Genomic DNA, 22,338 nt, shown 5'->3' on the forward strand with positions numbered 1-22,338 from the left:
ATTGATGGCAGGAGTTTGTATTTTTAACTCCCCCCCCCACATCCCACCCCATCATTATCGCCTGCAATAATCATTCTCGCTGCTCGGTGATATCCGCAACTTCGGTGAGTGAGTCCCGGTGAAAAGGCTGCACCCGGGTCGGTGCATTAAACAGTGAACTGCTGTTTGATATCACACTTTTTCGTAGCCAGCTGTTTCGGGCTGATGTTGAGTTGAGCCGAGACCGGGCCCAATGCCATCATTGGATGAAAGTCGTTATCATTGATCCTGACGTGTGTTTTTTTGTGTCTGTGTGTATGTCTTTTCCTCCAGCATTCGTTTGGCGAGCACCGTAATGGGCTTGCACGCGGTGGGCCTTAAGGGCGCTGATTTTTGTGGGGAAACTTAACTTTTCTTCTGTGTGCTCAAACGCACAAAGCTTTTACCCGTTCCCGACCGTGCTTTTCGAAAGAGAACGGGAGAGGGGGGGGAGTGATTTTTATTCTCGTTTTCCTTTCAAGAAAAACCATCAACAGTGTTAAAGTTTTTGGGAAGACGAGAGCGAGTGCGCTAAAGTTTTAACGACCATGCGAAAAGCGTCCAAAGGGCTCCGGCTCCAGAAAAAGCCTCCCAGAAAGTGGTGGCGAATTAAGTGGACAGGAACGACACACTAAGAAGTGGAAGCAATGCAACTCAAGTCCCAATCGCGCACACTCACACAGAAAACACATTCGAGAACTGAAAACAGTGTTTCGCTTTCGGACGTCCGGTTGGGAAATGACCACCCAAAAATTTGTTGTCCTTCGAGTGTGCTGACGACGTTCTTGGTGTGCTGATGGGCCACAGTGGAAGGGCGGATATCCGGAAAGGAAGATCACGTTCCAACCGAGCCGTTGGTCTGGTAACTGCAGGGTTGCAAAAGGCCTGATAAACTTTCCCTTCCGGGCAAGGCTGTCGTGTCTCCCGGTGACTCAGTCACTCACGATTGTCACCAAGGAGCGGGCAGAAAACCGAAAGGAGCCGAACACGTGGTGTGGAAAATTGTGAAGACCAAGACAACACGCCAGAGAAAGCGACGGAAGGGGAGGAAAAAAAACTTATGATTGAATATGAAGACAAAGTAACTTTTGCGTTAAGTGTATTATGAGTGGAAAGTTGACGGAGAAAGAAGTTAAACCATGGTGTAGAAAATGTTGTTGTTTGAGAAGGAACAGCTAACCCTTAAAGAGATTAGTCCGTTTTGTCCGGGGGTTTGGTTGTTGAATTTTTCTTTCTGCTTTTAAAGTGGGTTTAGTTGTATTTCGTTTCAAGTTACGTAGAAACTCTAAACCAATTGTTAACTTCTTTGTTCATTTATATTTATTCATTCTTTCTATTTATTTTAGGTCTCGATTGACTTAATTTATAAAATTTTTTGGGACTTTCTGTGTATTATTCCCTATTGTTTTGCTGTCCCCTTTTCATTAAGGTGTTGAAGGTTGCTGAATCTATTGGTGTTTGTTTTGCCGATTGAAATACATGAAAAAAGCAAGATGGATTCTCTTAAGGGTTGCATGGTCCATTTTCTTTTGTCAGTTTGTTACACCAGCATCCTTATGTCTAGGCTGCTCCATTTGTATTCCCTCAAGTCTCGTCTGGAGTTTATCTTTTTTTTTCGCTCTCGTCCTTGAAAACTCTCGAAAAAAGTGTGATCCACAAGACGATTGCCCGTCTACAGTCTACAAGGGCGTCTGAAATTGTGTTCAAAGTTCAAACCTCACTCCATCAATCTGGTGGGGTGGTTTGAGGTTTGAAGAAGGGAAAAGAAAACAAAAAAAAAACTTCCCAAGACCATCCCAAAACACGACCAATGCGGACATTTCACCGCTCAAGTGGCAAGGCATCCCGCTTATTGAGCCGACCAGATAAAGATGCAGCCTGGTTTCCGCGGCCGGTCGTCGGAAAATGAGCTGCCGGCTGGAAAACGCTTACACTGGAGCTATTCTTGGTGAATATTCGCTTTCCGACCATCGCTGCACTCGTCAGCCTCGTTTTTTTCCGCCCCAAAACTTCCATTTTACGTTCCCGGAAGTGGAAAAGTTTGCTTCGCTAGTGCAGCACGGCCGGCGGGCAGTGAAAGCGCAACTTTCTGCCATTGTATCGTTCGAAGTTCGAAGGGAAATAGGAAAAGCGCACACCGAGGTGAGGCACTATCCGAGAAGTGCATTATTTTTATGACCACTGTGGGAAGCAGCATTGTGAGGTGAGCGCCACAAATGGAACACCACTCTCGCCGTTCGCTTCACGACACGGTGATCAAAATTTTATGGCAAAATATAATAAACTTGCATTTGTGTGTGTGTGTGTGTTGTGCAGCAAGGAAAGCCAACCCCATATCTACGCTGGTATGATTATCTTTTTGACCGCAAATCATTACGCCCGGGAAGAAAGGTGGGAAAGTTTTTGCCCGCTTTCCCGGTCCATTAATCGTAATTCGCCGTCACCGTCGTCGTCGTGGTCTCAGCCGTCTCGGTTCTACCTCCCAGGGAAGTGATCAAGCGGGCGAGCAAAAGGCTCCCAACACGCACATTTGCGCTTCCTTTGTGATGGCGGTGCGCTACCAATGCCCATTCATCATACGCTTCATACGTGTGGAGCTGGGTTGAAACTGATACAGAGATTTTTCCTTTGGTTTTCCTTCATAACTTTTTAACACTTTGATGGGAACGGTGGCGGTGGGTTTTATAACCTACTCTCGGTAGGAATGACCATTCGTTTCGGTACCGTTCGGGACGGGTTTTTGAAGCTGAAGTGCAGTGTCATGATAGCACCGGGATTGTGGTTGATGGGTTCGAGAAATGGAGATAGGAAAAAAGGGTGATTTATATATGATTTCGAGGTTGGTCTCACCAAACAAAAAAGGATAATGAATCTTAGATGACTTTTTTGAAAGTGAAGATCGTTGTTGATTGGATTAGTGTAGGCTTCAAAGCAATAGTATGAATTTAACGATTGTTTATACTCCGGTCTTGAATATCTCGCTAGACGTGTATGGACTTACCTAATTTTCATCTATTTGGGAGCAAGTACAAGGAAGGATTGATCAAGAAATTGCGATTCTAGCTATCACCTCTGTCTCCGGAGTAGACGTTGACGATACCAGACCGCTTGAGCATTAGATCCTGGAAATGATGAACCGTTTTTATTAAAGGCTTCATGGAGCTTATCGATATCCAACCAAAACACAGTAGCTTACAAGGTTCAACATTTGATTGGGTCCCATAGGTCCTTGATGAAAATTATGGATACTGAGTTCTACTTCACATTTAATGGAGTTGTCTGGCAGGTGTCCTGATATTTTAAGCTACCGATTCAACATTCATCACTTCAAATATGTTTTCTGTACCAAGTGCCCGAAGATCTCCTGCACGTGTTTGGAGACTGTTAATTAAATCGGGATATTGAGTCCGAAGTTCCTCATCAAGAACTCTAGAAGAAGGATCTAGTTTTTATTGTTTACTTGATCTTGATACATTTTGCTAAAGGTTTACTGAAGGAGATTTACATCACATAGTAAATTTATTTCAAGAACCCAATCTTCCTTGAAATCATTGTGCCCGGTGATATCCTTGTGCCAGTAGCTGCTAGCTCGAAAAGACTTGCATCAAATCCCATTTGGAATGTCTCACTCTCACCCAGAACTGACTATCCAGCAACAAATCATTCAGCGAATGAACAAGAAGAAGATGAGCGAGCATCAAATTCACGATCGAGCTTCATTAAGTAAGGAATATGCGAACAACATGTTCACCATCACCTTCTGGTAAAAGTATACTGTCTAATGCACATGTTAAGTCAGTGTAGCTCTCCTTCTGCTGTTCCTGTTGACACTTTCGATTCTTTTTAAGGGCTTAAGATATTAGAAAAAGAATCCCATATGTTGCAAAAGTAATAAACGCCTCTGTCTTCATCAGCACCTTTTCCCAAGTTTAATGCCAAAACTGCTGACAAATGAGTGTTGATGGAGAGAGGGAGAGAGGATATTAAATCCTTGCCTTCACATGTACATTTTCAATCACGGATCGTAGAACAATTCATTCAACGACCCATGGTGCCCTCGACAGGCAAAGATTATAAGGGAACCGTTGGGATGGAACAGCTGGAACAACTTAACTCTCCCAACTTAACAGTCGCAATCCGAAGATGACAATCAGTTTCTGTCGGCAGGCAGCACTTTCGCTCCACAGAATTCCGACATTCGACCACAGAACTTCCGTTCGTAAATGAATTTAAATGTCGAGGGAAAAAAGAATTTCGTCAGCATCTGGTCCCAAACACTTCACCATTCCGTGACGTCTTGTAACTATTTTCCACCAGCATCATCAAAACAATGTGAATGAGTTTTGACGGAAAGCTCAGAAAATATTGCACGGAAAAGAATAGGGATGCCTACCGAGAATTCTTTCCTAAGCATGAACATCTTAATATCCCAACACTTTGTGCACAATTCACAACTTCCGCGGTTCGGTTCCCATCACGTGAGAGTGGCCCTATTTTCAGTAAGCGATTCAGTGACTTACGCTTAAAACTGGTGACATATTTGGGAAAAATTAATATTCAGCCGCCGTAATTCTTTTCTCGCGACTGCTGGACCTGTGAGTGTGTATGTGTGTGGCGGAAAATTCCGGCCTCTAATCTCGATCAAGTCCCCTCCGGGTCTGGTTCACATTTTTATCGGGGGATTCTCTTTGAATTTCGTCGCGTTTCGAGGGGGTGTTTACTGAGCTCAGCGAACTTGCGCCAAACCTCGCGAACACAACACAGTCGCAGTTTGCCCAAATTTCCCCCCGTTGGGGGTTAGGGGGACTTTGTTTGTCGATACTTTTTTTTTCTTCTGCTTTGCCACTTTCCTGACGTCCTGCTCCAGCTCGTGGTAGATACTCCCGTGGAGAAACCCCAATCCGGCAAGAAGCTTACCGAGTAGAAGCCCACTTCTCGTGACCTCTCTTATCATAAGTCGATGCCACTCACAGCCAGAGCGTCCTTGATGGGCTCAGTACGAGATTTCGCTTTTTCGAAAGCATTGAACCAACATGTGTGTGTGTGTGTGTGTGTGTGTGTGTGTGTGTCTGTTCATGTTTGGGTACATGGATGGAGTGATAAGGCTTTCCGCAGTTGGTACGGGAACATCGGCTGAAGAATTCGTTTTGCATTTTTTATGAATTTAAATTGACTCGTGGAGTAAAAACACACACACACACACACACAGAAAGACAACTGCCGGGCCAATGCAGCCCTACGTAAGCCCTACGGAGGGCTTGGCGAAGGCTCATAAACTCAGCGTAGGCCTTGAATTCCTCTTCTCTCCTCCACTCTTGCCTACCTCTCATCCCTAGCGGGCACCGAGTCACTGAGCGGGCAAGCTTAGATTTAATAATGCTGAGGTTATTATTTGGGGAAGATAATTCCAAATTATGAAGCTGAAGGCTTGACTAGGGAGGGTGGGCTTTGGTCGCATGTCGGGGGTAAAAAATCTCAAAAGTCCGGATTAGGGAATCTTCGGGCCCCCGACCACCTCGACTAGATGGATGGTACGGCCGATCGGTGAACATTTTTGGAGAATAATTAAATTGTATAGGCTTCATAAATATGGATCAATACGACCATCGACCGGTGATGTATGCCTGTGTTGGCAGCGAAGTATTTTGCAACAGGAAACAACAGCTCGCTGGGGGGGAAGCGAAGGGGCTGGAGTTTGAAAAAATTATGCCCCGATAATCGCATTTATCGGAAAATCCGTAAAAAAAGTCTCGATAGGGATGAAAAATAAAACTTCTTGTCCTGCTGCCTATTACACAGTGGGTAGCTTCGAAAACTGGTGGGCCAAAATGTTTGTAAGTTTGTTATCGAATTACTGCTGAAAATAAAGATCGGCTTGAAGCCATTTTATTTATCCTGGAGACTTGGAATTCTCTAAATAATTCTTTACCTTTTTGTCAAACTCTTGAGACTGCTTGAGAACAACGTCGCTAGTCTGCAAATCGAATACGTCGGCTATTCTAGTCGACTTATTAAGCCCATGTCATTGAGGACGGCTAATAAAGGCTTCAAGAGCTGGATTGTCCGGTGCCATTCTCGTGACTGAGGACATAACTCGTCCTCCGAAGCCTACCCAATCTAATTCACTGAGTTATCGTAATATAGTTTAAAATTTCAAAGTTCTTTCCACCAAAATTGCCCATAGTGCGTAGGATTTGTTTGCGATAAATTCAAAAATACTTTAGGGAAGATTCAAGTAGGATGAAATTGTTCCTCCTTCTCAAAAGAACTTCATTGAGCGGTTGCGGGATTTTCTCCTTTAGCTCTACGCACAGTAAACTTGTTTTAGTAATTTGAAGGGACCAGCAATATAATTGTCTGTCGAATAAAAAAGGGACGATCACCACATTCTCGAATGGATGTAAGCCGCTCAACAATGAAGAGAGACAGAGAGCGGCAAAGATTGATGTCGAAAGATTCCTGTTCCTGTGAAGGCGATGGATGGAAAGGCACTGATTAGAATCGTTCGCCCCTTCGCCCAGCGTCAGTCAGTTAAGCTAACGAGCAATATCAATTCAATTATTTTCTATCTCTCCCGGCGAGCTTTTCCGAGCGAAACGAGTGCGTTTACTTTTGAGAAGCAACCGACAGACAGGCGAGTAAGACTTGTGGCTGTCATCTTGTAAGGCGGAAATGTCATCTTTACCCGGCTGCAGGTCAGTTGCAGTGAACGTCGCGCGTGCATTGACGTTCCTGCCATCGACAACGTTCCACGATCAAGTTGCTGTGTCAACGCAATAAACCTCGAACCCGTAACCGGACGGGACAGCTTCCGTCCTAATATCCGCCTCGGTTGACGATTGTTTCTTTGCCGTACATGCACACCGACCGGGTGGCAAACACATGTATCGGGAAAGTGGGTTTTATTTTGCGGGATGACAGGAAAAGCTACACCGATGTGTGTTTGTAGCGAAATAGCAAGAAAAGTCCGGAGTGAGTGCACCGGGCAAGAAAAGTCAACCGGATACTTTCTTGTGCTTGCGTAGTTTGTGTTTGTTTGACAATCGAAATAAATAAGAGCGCGTGGTGGAAAAGTGCACCGGGCGGGAAAATATACCGTCAGCGGGCGTTTGGAGTTTTGTTAGAAATAAAACAAATATCCACCCACCTGGAGGACGAAAAGGGGGTTGGAAAAACCTTTTCCCCCGGAAATGCTCAAGAATTGAAGCTCGAGCGAACGAGCGAGCTGGTGGTCTGGTCTGGTTTTGGCACGCAAAAGGTAGACTGTTTGCGTTGTCAGAACTATTCGTAGGAGTTTTCTAATTACTATAATGAAGATAGAACATTTGCACAGCGGAAAGCAGCAGAAGAGCGGAAGAAGAGCTTTCGTTTCGTCCCCTGTTACGTCCCCTGTGTCCTTTCGCTCTTGCTTGGGGGTTGAGTTTTTTTGGGATGAAAAATGCAGTGCGTTTATTTGTGTGCCGTGTGTGTGTGTGTGTGTGCATGGGTGGAAAAACAGCTCCCCAACTCGAGCCACACTGGCAATAATGTTGAGTAAACGAAATCAGAAAACGAATGCATGCAATATTTGTGCATACATACATGTGTGTGCAGCAAACAACGCAAGTGCAGTGGTGAGAAGAGAAATTTCACCTGGGTGGTCGAGCTCACACGGGGTCGTGGAGGGCTCGGGTAAAGCAAAGTTTGACGAAGGAATAAAACAAATATAGCATTTGGCAAATCAAATTAAAGTGTGTCGGGGCTTTTTTTCCGGGATGAGTTTGGGAAATGCTCATTTGTGAAGGAAGGTGGAAAAGTTTTGTAAACATCCGGGAAAACAGGACTTGGTGCCCGTCGTTTATACTGCTTGTCGCACAGATCCTGTGAAGAATGTGTGAGATTTGGGAGTGAGGTTAAAGTTAAGTTAATTAATTATAGCCATCTTCATCTAATAAAAAAATATTCAGAGTCAGCAGACGTATTAAAAAGACTTTAGAGCCGTTTCGGGCTAATTTAATTAGTTTAGTTGCATTTGTCACAGAAGCGAATGATTTTTATCCAGAACAAAAACTCTAATTTCGTATTGTGGTTGCTTTCAGAAGTATTTCAGAGGTTTCTGTCTTAATATCCTTGCTGTAAAAATCACTCAATGAACATTTTTCTACCAACAGGCACATTGCTGTGCATTTTGCATACTACCAGGCGCAACAAATACTTCATAGAGGCTGATCATTTTGAGGTGAACTCAGTAAATAGAATTAAAGTTAAACTATGAAAAGGTGTCTACAAGCTAATAACCAACAGGTTCCATTCGTTCCTTGGTGTTCCTTCACGAAATTCAATCATTACCGACGGATAGGTTTCCAGCCGTGCGTGTGATGTTTTTGGTTTTTCCCAGTTCCGCACCGTATGCAAATAACCGCCACACAAGCAAAATCCCATGTAACGGATCGAGCGAATCGACGGTTTGTTACGGTGAACATGCATGAATGAATTATACGCATTGGCACAACAAAACCAACCAACAACAACCGCTCTTTAAACATGGTGCCAACATACTCGAAAGACTTTCCGGCGCTGTGTGAAAGGACCTTTAGTTTACACGCACATACGCTCACACGCACACGGGCAGGCAGTACGTCTTGCGTTGAAAGAATAACACTTTTCCAATCGACTTAACACGTAAATATACAATACTGGAGTGTATAAACATAATGGATGAGGGAAAATCGCTTACGGTACGATTTCGGTTCCTAGGAAGGGTTTCACCTTGAAGTGGTGGTTAGCGACTGTGGGTTTTCCGCTCTCCTTGGGCTCGAAGGTTTAGGATGCAAAAAAAAGCGAGCCGGGTGGGCTTCTAATAACTGTTACCGTACGTACACGTACACTGAATGGTGGGTTTGGGTGCAATGAAAAGCGGTTCTGTGTTACCCTTTTTCCAAGGAACAGATTTTATTTGGAGCCGGAGAATGGATGTATTGCTTGGTGGCTTCCTTGCTTATGGTGGGAAGGACTTAGAATGTTAGGATTTTTTACTCAAGCTCAGAGAAGATTTTTGTACGACTGAATAATTTATCTGTTGATTCTTAAAGAGAAATTAAACACTGCATTGTACTTGGAAGGATGTTGTAGCAATTTGATTCGTTATTGTTTGCTTAAAGCTTCTGCTCCTCTGAAGGCTCTTGGAAGCATGTGGGCGCCTCAAGGTTTCTGTAGTTTGAAAAATATCTTTTCAAGTCTTCTGTATTCATTGTAGTCAATCCTTTGCTTTTATGAGTTGAACAAGAAGCGAGAAATACCTAGAATATATGCTCTTTAACAATATAAGCAGATTCTTCCATTAGTAGAAGAGATAGCTGCACTCTATCATGTTTTGATACAGTCGAAAAACCTCTTATCGCTCGATCAGGGATCTTTCTAGGACTAACTGTCTAACTCTAGGACTAAGCTTGGAATAAAAAAAAAAAACATCAAGGAAGCCAGAAATGGAAGGGCAAGACTTATCCAAGTTATAAGGCCAAAAAAAGAGAATACCTTATCTAATTGAAAACATTGGAGCATGATTTTTGTGAAGTTATCCGAAATCAAAATTCTGCTCCGTTAACTATTATGAAAATGAGCCAAGAATATCCCATCCAGACCGTTTCGCTGTAGTGAGGGCGGACTTTTACTTCTAATAACGTGGAATCAAAATGCTATTATAAGAGTTCGAATCTTATGAGATGCACTTAGTCGAAGACTCGAAGTCTTGTCCAGAGTTGAGATTTAAGATCGCCCGAACGAAGATCACGCATGCTTAAGGTTCCTTTAGGCACTACAAAAGACATCAGAAAGCTGGAGATGATTAAACTTACCAACAAGTCTTACGATTGCATACTTTCAGGCGTTTTCCATACGTTTTTGCTTCATTTCAATCCAGAGTCATATTTTATGTCAAAATTAGCAGCATCATACAGCAATATACCATAAACTATCTCTTTACATACAGTTGAATATTCAGACGAACGAAAAACATGTTTGCAGCAGCAGGAAAATCTATTGAACCAAACTATCTTTAGGTCTATTTAGCATGCAGCGGTCCATGCATCTTCCAACTAGCATCACATTTTGGTCTATTTATACCTCCGCTGAGAAAAAAAAGAGCAAAAGTTTCTCCCGTGCAACCATGCTTCCTTCCCCTACCCGAGCATTGCATTCAATCGAACGGAACGAAACGGAAATCGTTGCCACTTTAACAATTCCGGCAGCCCCGAGAATTACCGCCCAGCAGCTTTCATGCTGCAGTGAGCACAACTTACGCCTTACGGTCTCGAGTGAGTGGGCGTCCGGAGTGCGAAAAAAAACCAACTCCACTCCACTCCTCACATACATATGTAGCCCGTTCCGCCCCCCCGTCTGGAGGGATGTTTTATGGAGCAATTCCATCTTGCAGTTGAGAAGCGTATGCATCGCCAGGGCGTTTGGTGTGAACCGGCCGAAGGTAAAAGCGCAACCATGTTATCGATGAATTCCGTCGCCATACCAGGAAAGAGCGTCGTTGCAGCGCCACGCCCTGCTTCCTCTCCATCGTCGGCTAATGGTCTGGCAGCTGGCCGATTTATGGTGGAATTTTTTAATATTTCGTAAACTAAAACTATTTTCATGACTGGCTGCTCTGGCTAAGTGCTGGGAGCGTAAGGGAGAAAGGGACGTGAGCTCGAAAACAAATCCATTTCGATTGGGAGTGGGCGAAACACACCTCAAGACTGTTGTGCTACGGCCAGAACACGGCGGTTGGATTGAGATACCAACAGGAGTAAGCTTAAAATCAAGCTGGAAAAAAGGTGCACAAGCTCACCCACTAACAGGAAGAAAACGGCGCAGATCGACCGAGGCGGTCGAGTGGACGCCACTAAAGCTCCACGGCCGGTCCGGCGGCTGCAGGGCGAAAAAGATGTAATGGATATTTTATTTCCCCCGATGTGTATGGTTTGAATTTTAAACATTTTATCGGCCGCATCATCCGAAGCTCGAACCGAAGCAGCGTCGTTGTGAGGCGGAGAGCAATCATCATCATCTTCCTCCGGACGATGGCGAACGGAAGCAAGTTTTTGCAGCAATCCCCACCAAAAAAAAAGGTTGAAATATTGATGGCATACTCTTCGGTGGAATACAAATTCAATCGTTTCCGTTTCGGAACCGGGTCGGTTCGGTTTCCCTTGTCCTTGGAATGTGTATCGTTTCGTTTACTTTTCGAAACCCTGGTGAGTTCGCTGCTCGCGATGTTTTATTTTCGTGCTTTGGAACAATTATTTTCCGTTGGTCTTCGCTTCACCAACGGCACATAGTGGTTGACTAGCGCTCCGGCAGTTGAGATATGATTTGAAATCATGTACCAGTAGTGGAGCGAGGACAAGCGGTAAAGAAGCGACGCTTTTCGGTAAGAAAAACTACCTCAAAAGGTGCTTTAGTAGAAGAAGAGGCGATGAACAAAATGGCGAACTAGAAGCCGATCATCGCACAGCATGAAGCATTATGTCGAATTTCGAATTTTCCAAACCGGGTGGGAAATTGTATTGTGTGCCGCCGAGGGAAAACCCCCTGCCAGATAACGTTTTCGGAACGATTTTGGATGGCTTTGGTTTTATGTAAATTGTTAACGTTCGAATATTTATTTATGTGCGCGAGGGCAAATTGGATTTGGACTGGCTTTTTAGAACATTACCGTGGCGAACAATCCCTTCGGCAGATGGACGGTGGAAAAAAAATGGCGAAAGAACATAAAACACTCCGTCTCCAATGCAGTAGAAGATAACCATTAACGGGCGTTTTCACCGGGCATGGGCAAGGGTTTGCGGTTTTTGATGTGGATTTGTACCCAAACACCGGGAAATGGTTCGTTCGGGAGGGAGTTGAGCACAAAAAAAAGCTTCCCCTCGAATGGGCGTGTAGTGGCTTAATCGTTATTGGATCATAAATCTGTGCTCCACCGCATCATGCTGCCGCTGATTGTATATGGAGAGAGAGAGGGGGAGAGTGAACGAAAAAAACTGGAAAAACTTAATATTAACCATTCACCTGGGAGCTGTTGGGATTTTGGAGCAAAAACGACGCGGAAAAAAGGGTATGCAAATCGGTTTTATCAGCACGGCCCGCTACCGAAACGGGGCACAGGAAGAATGATAGGTGATTGTGTAAATTTCTTGGTACCGCTTGTGCTGTGCGTGATGGGAAAACATTACATATTGTTTGAATTGTAGCAATAGAGTGTGTGTGCTTTTTTCTGTCGGAAGTTCACAAAAAAAGGGGTAATAATGATTGTTATCTTTTGCAAACATTTGTAAGTTTTGTTTGTCCTTTCAACTGGTTTTTGACTCTCGTTTTAATGGAATGATTGATTTATATGAATTGAAGTATTAAAAAGAATTCAAGTGATAAAATTGTTTAAATTAGCCAAAATCAATATTTGCATAGCTTCAGGCGTTGGAACTATTATGGGTTTGTAGAATGATTGCATAAGAACAGGCGTTTCAAAAAATTGAAGCAGTTTTTTATGCATTCTCTGTTTAAAGGCAGTTTGTTTCGTTCTATAAAATTGTGCTTTTTATTGCCACGGTATAAACAACGAATAATAAAAAAAAAAAACAAATTTATTTATTGCATACAAACAGGCGCTCTTATTTCCATTCAAACGGATATTGATTGGAGCAGTAGTATTAAATATTGGGAGTGATTTCGAGGTTATGTCATGTTGCATCGCAAAAAGACGATTACGTTTCAATCTCTCAACGTCCTTCAAAATATTTTTTGCAAAAACTGATAACAAATACAGCTATTATAAAAAATAACTTTAACAAAAGAGTTCATATGATTTTTATAATTTTGATATAATAATTTCGTTTCTAGATCGGAAATCAATTGAAACTGAAGCATTAAAGAGAATTCAAGAAAAAACTTTTACTTTGCCAAATGTTTGCATACCAACAGGCGTAATAGAGTGTTATGGATTTTAAATCATTTTCCGCCTTTCCAGCTTTCTATTTCCCGATGCAATATATTGATATTAAAACATTTTCTGTTCCTGTATAAATAATAAATCATAATCCATAAAAAAAACCACATGTAAGTGTAATTCGAACGCGCCAGCGAATGATAACAAAGTGTGCAGCACTGAGCTGTACATCAATCGCCATCAGTTGTGGGCTTTCCGCAACGGCTTCATCAATGTTGATGCGTTCTTGAAAATGCAATTTGTTTTCCACGGTCAGAAAAAGAGGCGATTTGCTTCTCCCGACAGCAACAACAACACCGAGCAACCCAATCTCTGCAAATGGATTCACGAGAAGCGTAAGCGACCATTCGAGGTCTGTTGTTTGTTGTTCTTTGTGCCGGCGTAGCACCATATAGGTGGGAAATGAATTGATCTTTTTAACCTTCTCACCACCCGGGTTAGATTCATGCGGTGCGAAAAGACAAAAAAGCAGTCGAAAGGAGCAAAAACACAATAACAAAGAGATAAACTGTCACGTTTGCTGACGAAGGAAAAGATTTGTAGTTGGACAGGGAGCAACAAAAAAAGAAGCCTTAAAGCACATACACATACGAAGAGAGTGAGAGCAGCAAAAAACGAAGAACAAATCAAGTGAGTAGTTGAGACCGGGGCCAAGAAACACAACAACAAATTGGAAACAATTTCCAACCAAAGGGTGGCCCACACCAAAACCTTCGAATGGTGAAGTGGTACGTTTCAATCCATCAAAAAGCAAACCTTCCACACCATGCTCTCAAGAAACACAAACACTTCGATCAAGGCTTTGTGGAGCTGGCTTTAGGAGGCGAGGACGAGTGAAGAAAAAAAAACACACACCGCTCCAAGCAAACGGACTGCGGCAAATCACACAAAATCCTAAAGCTTCTCGCACCAAACTCAGCGGGCCACGTGTCCTTTCGTTAGCCAGCCGGCGAATAGGGGCTGCTGGAAGGTTTTATGCGAAATGCTGCTTGCTTCCATCGATTGCTGGACGTGGTCGAGACCGAATTTGGCGAACGGCCGCGGTACCCCGACGTTTCCCGGCCTGCGAGACAATATTTGTGAAGAGATTTTGTTTGGCAGAAATCCGTCCGAGCGTCCCGAGTGGCGAGAGATTCGTCACCGGTTGCCTTACCGGTACGAGCGTACTGCTGCCGAAACTGCTTCCAACAATACGTGACGTTTCGAACCGTTGCTGTCGGTGCTGTCAAAAACCTTTGAAGAGGAAGAGGTAGAGAAGGAACAATATTTTTCCACGACTTCAACTTCGACTGTACGCGAGCGGAAAGACGCGGATGGGATCGATTGGATTATTGCTCTTAAAGCCGAAGAAAAGGGGGCGGGTGGAAAGGCTGGGAGGGTGAGGGTGAAAAATGCTTCTGACGGAAGCAAAGGGAAAACCGCACACTGATGTTCGCAACTGCTGCCGGTGCTGCTTTCAGCATTTTGCCCACTGACGAGATCGAGATGAAATTTCGCGGAAGATGACAGGAATTATTTCTTGGCCATCGTTTGCATAAGGTCTGTTCTGGTCTGTGGTGCAGAACGTGTGGATGTGTTTCTTTCGCGTTTTCTTTTGCACACGGAGCGGAAAGCTGTGACACGTTGGCTCCGGACGTGGCAGGCGTACTACGTACGGCGCATATGAATTATGGGGAAATGGTTTTGCGGGTAGAAAATTCTCACTGTCCGTCACCGATGGGTTTGGGCAGCATATGGGAATGATTTGCGTCGAACTTGACTGCGTGGTGAGGCAGCATGTGTGCGATGAGCATTTGTCAAATGGAAGATGATGACGGTGATGGTGATGCTTCTAACCACGTAGAAAGACGCGTTCGGCGACGGCGAATAGGCACGCAGCTTAAAATCTTTGTTGTTTGGCAGAATGATGAAGAAGTAGATTGGTAGTTGGTTGGGATGGGGCCGTTTTCGCAAGCCTTTTCTCATGCGTCATACTTTGCTTTTAGATCTGATTGAAAAATAAAGCATTTTGAGGGCTCTTGAGTGTATTGCCTTGCTAGACGGCTTAGTTTTGCAATTGCGTGTGATGTTTGTAACGCCTGAAAGTATGCAATACGGTATCAAAGTTGACTCGAACTCGAACCCAGTTGAGATTAAACGAGTTGTGTTTTAATATTGCATACAGGCAGGGGAAAAACTCAAGAGAAGCTTGCCTAGAGTCAGTACCAAATGCAGGGAAAGTTGCGTCACACTTAAAAATGTCTGATGCCTGACCTTTTAACCACGACTCAAAGCGTGCTATGCCGATAAAACTGCAAGCTTCGATATTTTTTTAAAATAAGCTCCGCACAATTGTTTGTGTTTTGCTTGATTGCATACCTTCAGGCGCTTACTGTCAAGAGCAAAACATAACTGCGGAACATATGCTTCTTTCTGCAGTAGAACTGCAGTCAGAGCTGATCTTCGCGCACGGCTGGGTTTGTTGCTTTCACGTGTCATCTCAAAACAAAACATCTCAGCCAGCTCACGCGCAACCGCCCGACGACCGGTGAAGGGCGTAATAAAATATTTCTGCCATAAAATAAATCTGTCAGAAATCGTCACCCATCAATTCATCAATCGAATCAACGTCAATTGGTGTGGTGGTTCGTGATTTGGGCAGGATGCGCCAGCCGACCAGCGGCTGTGCACGTACTGCTCTGCTCAGTCATGAATCGTGACTGTATGCGAGCATCGTGAAGATATCGCCCTCGAGGCCACCTTCATCGGCGTAACGCCGCGTCGGCTAAACTATTGAACGATGTTCCGAGCGAGAGATGTGTGTGTATGCTGTGGTAGAGGGAAGAAAAAACCAGTCACGATCACAACGCGCTTCATGTGATAAGACAGCCCAGGCCCAGCTCCCGGAAACGTCGCAACGCTGCGGTGACACTTGGCTCAGTGGAGTGTTGCTAATCCCTCGCTCTGCTGGTAGCAGTAGTAGTAGTGGTAGTAGTAGAAGCAGCAAGCCATTTTGCAGGTCCCGTACGAGAGTCCGCCAGCACTCGGTACGCTAACGGCTCGGCGAGTTGCATATCGTCGCTTGAGTGAGCAGCTTAATGTTATTATCTGCCGCTGCCGAAAGTGGGATGTTGATTGCCCCGGGTAGAAGACAGCTCAGCTTGCGGTGTAGATAATGCAATAATGCGCCTCAGCAGGCACCGCGTGATGAGGGCAAAACGCAGGGCAGCGGAAGCCGGCGAGAGTCCCCCTGGGTGGGACAAATTTTCCTTATGAGCTTTTCTTTATTTCCTAGACCATCAGATTATGGCTCGATTTGTCATTGGCTCGGTTGGCGCGGTCCGGGTGGGGACGGAAGAATCACGGTTTGATGGGGTAGGATCATTTACCATGGTCTTTCTTCAACGTTTCCCGAGCGCTAGCGCTCTGCTTCAAACCTCACCCAAAAACGGCTCCACTTTATCCCAACCCAAATCGGATCAATGTTTGGCAGGGCTAAGTGAGCATCTTAAGCACCGGAGGACACCAAAGCGTGCCATTCTGGGACACATTAACTACTGCCCGTGGAATGTTCGTGCTGTTGGAGGGAGCTGAGTTACTATTTCTTCGCAGTCGGTGCTTTACCTCACACACAGGCACACACCCAAAACCGTGTTGGTGAAGGTGGCTGTAATAGGCGACATCTTCCACCGGTGGCACGTGAGGATTTTCCACGTCGAAGGCTATTTGCCTACACTGGGAAGGAAAAGGCGCCCAAGTGGTCGACGAACGGGGCGTGCAGTGCTCTGAGCTCTTCCCAACACACGTTACAGCCATGTTCTTCCCATTTTTCTTCGCCCAACAAAATGGACTGCTCTTTTCCAAGGTCAATGGAGGCTTTTTAGCGAGGGGAGTGGTTTCTTTGTTGGGAGAAAATTGTTACGTGCCGGTACGAAGATGACTGCTCAGTTTTATTTGGGTGTGTGAGTGTGTAGATGCGATCCAATCACCGGTTTTACCCGAGCATAAAAGAAACACTAATTGATCAAAACTGATGAACAATGCCGAGACAATGGAAGAGATGCAAGATATCGGTGTTAGGGAGTGTGAGCATGATTTATAGATATGTGGTGCCGTGTTAAAGTCATGTATAAATAACAGTCTTTCAACTGCTTTATGGTATCGGTTGGTATTGAAAAGATATTCCTTTGCAAGCATTAATGAATAAATTGAACTAGAACGATTATTCAGGATTATCAAAAAGTAAAGCTAAAAATGCTCTATATCTAGCAAAACTCCTGTTATTATGCAAATAGCAAAACATGCTCCCGAATTTAGATGACCGAAAATCACTTTGAACATTATGTTGAAAGAACATTTTATCAGTTAACAGAAATTTCCACAACAGTCTTACCTGAAGTCTTACCTGAATCAATTTTAAACGCCTAAAAGTATGCAATTTCCATTCGTTTTTTCACTTTCTTGTTCTACGATCAGAAATTCTCATCAAATAATTGCCCAATAGCTCTGAGCTTATTTATTTTGGCAATAATAATTAATTGAGTGCAAGAGCACCCAAATTATCTTCAATTCGGTTCTACTGGCTCAATCCATTTCATCCTTTACACGATTAACACGCGCTTGATTCCGACTGTTGCCACAACAAGGCTGCCGACGAGCGGTCGTTCGCTTTCATAACCAAATTTCTCCCTCGGGAAAGGTTCGTCTTGTCGTTGGCGATAACGATGATAGACGTAAAGTAGCGTGAATCGATCCGTGGGATGTGTCGAGCGTCTCGCGGGCCTGACTCCGATCCCTGCAATGGGGTCCCTGCCGACTTGCCCCGAGGACAGTGTCAATAAACCACTCGGATTGATTTTGATTGCGGCATCACAGGCATCACCACAGCTGAAAGGTTTATTAATTTATCCTCTAATATGATGAACGGGTCAGTTACGGTCGAGGCGGTGTTGGGATGAATCTCCCGGGACACCTGGGAGAGGTAACCCGGGCAATCGTTACATTCTGGTCCGCCATTTACTGTGAGAGTGAGCGGTTAGAATGTAAAGCGAGGGATTTGCCAACCCCTTTTATTCTGCGGCGTTATGGTTATGTGTCAGAGATTAGAGTAAATGTTCCGCAACAGCCCACCGACAGCAGTCTTTCTTTGTTCCTGGTTTTTGTTTATCCATCCCATAATGAAGCACATAATTCAGGCAAGGATCAACATTATGAAAGCGATAGCGAGAACATCCGGATGTGAAGTTGTGTATCGGATACGTATCCGGGGTGACAGTATTAGTGGTGTTGGTAGTTGTGCGATATCGCGTGCCGGCAGCGCGTACACCCCGGTAACCAGGGAAACGCGACCAGTAAGTTACGCGAAAGTGCCGCAGTAATTTACTTACTATCAAACCATGCAGGCAGCATAAACTTTAATCCTTTAAAATTACACCGAACGAAAACGGGGGATTAGGAAGGAACAAATTAAATTGCAGCTGGTGTCCTGGTGGTGCGCTGCAGACAAGAAGACGAGGGCAAAGGTAAAAGAATCGCCATTTTGCGTCTCCCATTCTTTCCCCGCTCGGTCGCCGCTGTCCGCAAGGAGCAGATTTCGAGCGAAGCCCGTCGTTAGTCACTTATACGTGACATAATCTTTAGTTATAAATGAGCAGTGGAACAGCTAACTGCTGCTAATGGTAATAATGCCATCCGCGACGATGGCAACGGAGACGTGGCTATTGCGCTGACCTTTGGCCTTGCTGCACTACCACTGCTAGCCGGTTGCTACGGTTGCTACGCCTTAATCCTACGTGGGCAGATCTTGAGCGTATGTCGTGCTAATTAATGATCATTTAATTCTGCGGACAAACGGTAACCGGTATCGTGCTGCTGCTGCTGCTGCTACTGCTGCTGATAGATGGAAGCTAACCACTGGACATTCCTTGGGCGCTTGTTCAATTATTTCGCTGCAAAAAGAAAAGATTCTTCGGCACACACTCACACGTGTGTGGGAAAGATGCTGGAAGCTTGTAATAGCGATGGAGAAGACATTCTTATGATCAAGAAATATGCCACGGTTAATTAGGGTATCTTTTGTTTTATTTTTACATCTCTCTTGGGTTGTAAAAGGAAGTAATTAGGAAGTAGTTAGGAAATAATTATTAATTTAATATGTGCCACCTGCAAATTTTGTTAAATGAAGGAAGCTTTAAACTAAATTTTCACGACGAATTACTGGCTTTTTAAATTATTCGATAAAACAAATTTCTCGCTGTGTGCGCCTAAAGGTATGCAATGTTACTTATTCAGTTTTCTAAACGGGAATTACCTTCACGCCAAAATAGAAAATTCGCTGAAGTACTGGGCGTCTCCATCTTCTTATAACATTTTTGAAGTAAGCTCACAAATTTAATCTAATGCCGGATTTATTCTGATTCTTAACCCTCTAAAAGGCTCTTAACCTTTATTCTAAACTATTCTTAGTGCACTTAACCAATAGGGAACCGCATCCACCAACTTGGGAATAATTCTGAATAAGGATATTCTACCGCTGTTTGAGAATCAAGACTATATAACTTAGCCCTCAATTGTCTCTTTCACACGTTATGTTTAACTTTGCTAGGATTTCGGTGGGAAAAGCAATGATGGATTAATATAATCTTTTTTCTTCAACATAAAATAAGTTATCCCTCGGAGGCACTGCAACGCATGATATCTTTCATCACCACAAAGTAAAACTTCATATACCGGTACGACGGTATAGAAACGTAACACGCACACGGCCAGCCAACAAATTAAAGTTTGTTCCTTCTTCGTTTGACGAGTCTTGCGTTTTTTTTTGCTCTAGCAATATCCTCCTAAGGCTTGGGTTTTTTTTTCACCCTGCCCAGAGAACAATGCATACTATGCAAGGGAAATGCACGAAACGGTTAGCAGTGTAAGGCAAAGGTGCGATGGAAGTAGGATTTCCTCGGCGTAGAAACAAACACGTCAAGCAAAAAAGGAAAAAAACAAGAAGCGGAAAATCCTAAGCGCGAAAAATAATAACTGCAAAGAAATGAACTTTCCCCGGGGTTGGAGTAGGGTGGATTTTCATAAAACTTGGTGTACAAGTTGACTTCCGCCCAGTGCGAACCGAATCACGAAATCACGAACGCTTCCCGGCTCCGTTAAGCTACAAAAGTATGCAAGGAACCAGCCAACGTGCCGCTTGCCCGTGCACTTTCGCGTCCCATTCCTGGAAGCGTTAAAAATATGCTCCAGTTGTTTGATCCTCGATTTTTGCCATCCCAACCTGGTCACCCCGCCGGTCGCTACGTGACGCTTTGATTCACCGTACGGAACAGTATCGGTGCAGCGTGCAGAGAATTTAGCATAAACTTTTCTTTGGCGTAGAATATTGAATTTATTAAATTAACGGCAGCGTTACTTGCTGCGTGTGCTTTCTCACTTCCAACCGGTCGGGCGAACTTACTTTCTACCGGGTTGGGGCTGGTTGGAGTTTGGGACGTCTTCCGATTTTTCCGGATCATTCGCATTCGCATCCTTTTGTTTCGAAAGCCAACCGTTTGTCCGTTTCCCAATTTCCCGGACAGGTGCTACAGTGCTACAGGGGGGGGGGGGGGGGGGGGGGGGGGGGAAGTTGCAAAACTCCGGAAGCGCGTGATCCTTCTCTCGGATTTTGCTCACGTCGTCACAGCCACTTTCCGGTCGGTTACGGATGATTGTGCTTCGGCTTTTAAGCGATTGAAAATTTGCACCCGGAGGAAAAAGTTTTTTGGTCCCGAGCGTTTGAGGGACAGGAATGCTCCGAAACTCGCTCATTCCGTCGTTCGCTCTTCCTGTCGACAGGGATTGGATAAAAATTAACCAAAGTTAAAGGCAGGTGTGTTGCGTGGCCAGGGGGGAAGACACTTTGAAGTTTTTCGGAGCGCACGTGTAGCCCGAACAGTCCCAGGTTTTGTGGGTGATAGTTTGTGGAATGGCTTCTTGTGAGCATTGCGGTGGAAGGATTTGATACAGTGAAGTGTGACATACGGGTAAATTGGACGCAGTTACCGGTTTCGGTCCGGGTGTTGCCGTGCGGAATGCAAATCAGCATTCGGTGTGGCCGACCGATCTTTCCTGCCCACAAACCGCAACGGTACGTGGACGTTTGCTGACCATAAAACGGAACATGCTAATGTGAATGTGTGTTTGTGTGTGTGTGTGAGAGTTGTCTGAGTCTTCCGTGAGTGTTACTGCTGCATTAAAGGAAATGGAGTAAGTTTAAAGTAACATGCATTAATATTCTACAATTTGAAAGCAAAATTTTCTTGATCGGTTAATTTAAAAATTGCAGAGAGATTTTGGAGTAGATTTAAGAAAATGTAAATATTTTTTATTAAATTTATAAAGAAAAGCCTGACTGTATTGCTGATACGAATAACATTAGCACGTTTTGATATTTAACATAAATTTAGGAGTTTATTAATACCTTCAAAAAATTAAATTAAAATCGTTCCTTAAATGAGCAAATTGTCCAACTAATCCCTCATCAATGAAAAGACCAATTTCAAATAAAATGTTAGTGCAAAACTCGCCTATATGTATGCAATCAGCTGTACAATGAAGCTGTTGTGAGAGTCAGTTTGCAAACTTAACGCTGAAAATGACATATTTTTACTTTCCTTTTTTATTATTTTCTGCAATCATAACGATTCCTTATCTAGAGCTTAATATCGATTTACGCCAATGCTTATCGTCTCATCATTATTTTCCACCATTTTCGTTTCAGCATGCAACCGTACGCTGCACGGTGAGGCCGGAAGAACGTACGAGCTACAGATACAGAACCCCCACGGCGTGTATCCGTTCGTGTGTCACCTAAACTTTACCGCGACGGGAGGCCTCTACGGTGACATTGTGCAGGTAAGCACCGTACCAGTCCCTTCGCACCGAAAACTGCCGAAAGACATCCTGTGGCTTTGCTGCCCTCAGCTTTTCGTCCCTTCTACCCCACATCTATCAACTCCGAACCGACAGACTGGTCGAAGAATTGTCGTCGTCGTCGTCGTTGAAGATTGCCACCGGCATCGTCTTCATAAATTAAATTTTCAACAACCATAATGATAATCAAAAAGTGGCCCGTTTCTTGTTGCTTTTACCGCACTAATGGATGGTCATAAATTCTTGTGTGTGTTTTTTTGTTGTATTTCCCGCTCACTCGCCTCCCGGTAAACTAGCCTCCATAAGGGCAATGCCGGTTCAGGATGGTACTTTCTCATTTTTACCTCCCACTTTGCTCCGTTTTATTGGCCAAAGCTGGAGAAAACTATGGCAAACGTCAAATCGCATGTTCGACGGGCATTTTGCTTTGAAGGGGGGATTTTTTTCTTCTTGTCAGTTCT

At 44.2% G+C, this 22,338-nt stretch overlaps 1 protein-coding gene across 5 annotated transcripts in view; it reads left to right on the forward strand.

The window, feature by feature from the left end:
* Positions 1–22,338, forward strand: part of LOC118503664 — a 239,104-nt gene that overhangs the window by 200,827 nt on the left and 15,939 nt on the right. For all 5 annotated transcript variants that reach the window (XM_036037190.1, XM_036037192.1, XM_036037191.1 and 2 more), the window contains one exon: positions 21,726–21,859. In XM_036037190.1, coding sequence (XP_035893083.1) covers positions 21,726–21,859 — 134 coding nt within the window. The remainder of the gene's footprint in view (positions 1–21,725; positions 21,860–22,338) is intronic.

Source organism: Anopheles stephensi, chromosome 2 (genome assembly GCF_013141755.1).
Source record: "Anopheles stephensi strain Indian chromosome 2, UCI_ANSTEP_V1.0, whole genome shotgun sequence".
In the NCBI taxonomy this organism is placed as follows: Eukaryota; Metazoa; Arthropoda; class Insecta; order Diptera; family Culicidae; genus Anopheles; species Anopheles stephensi.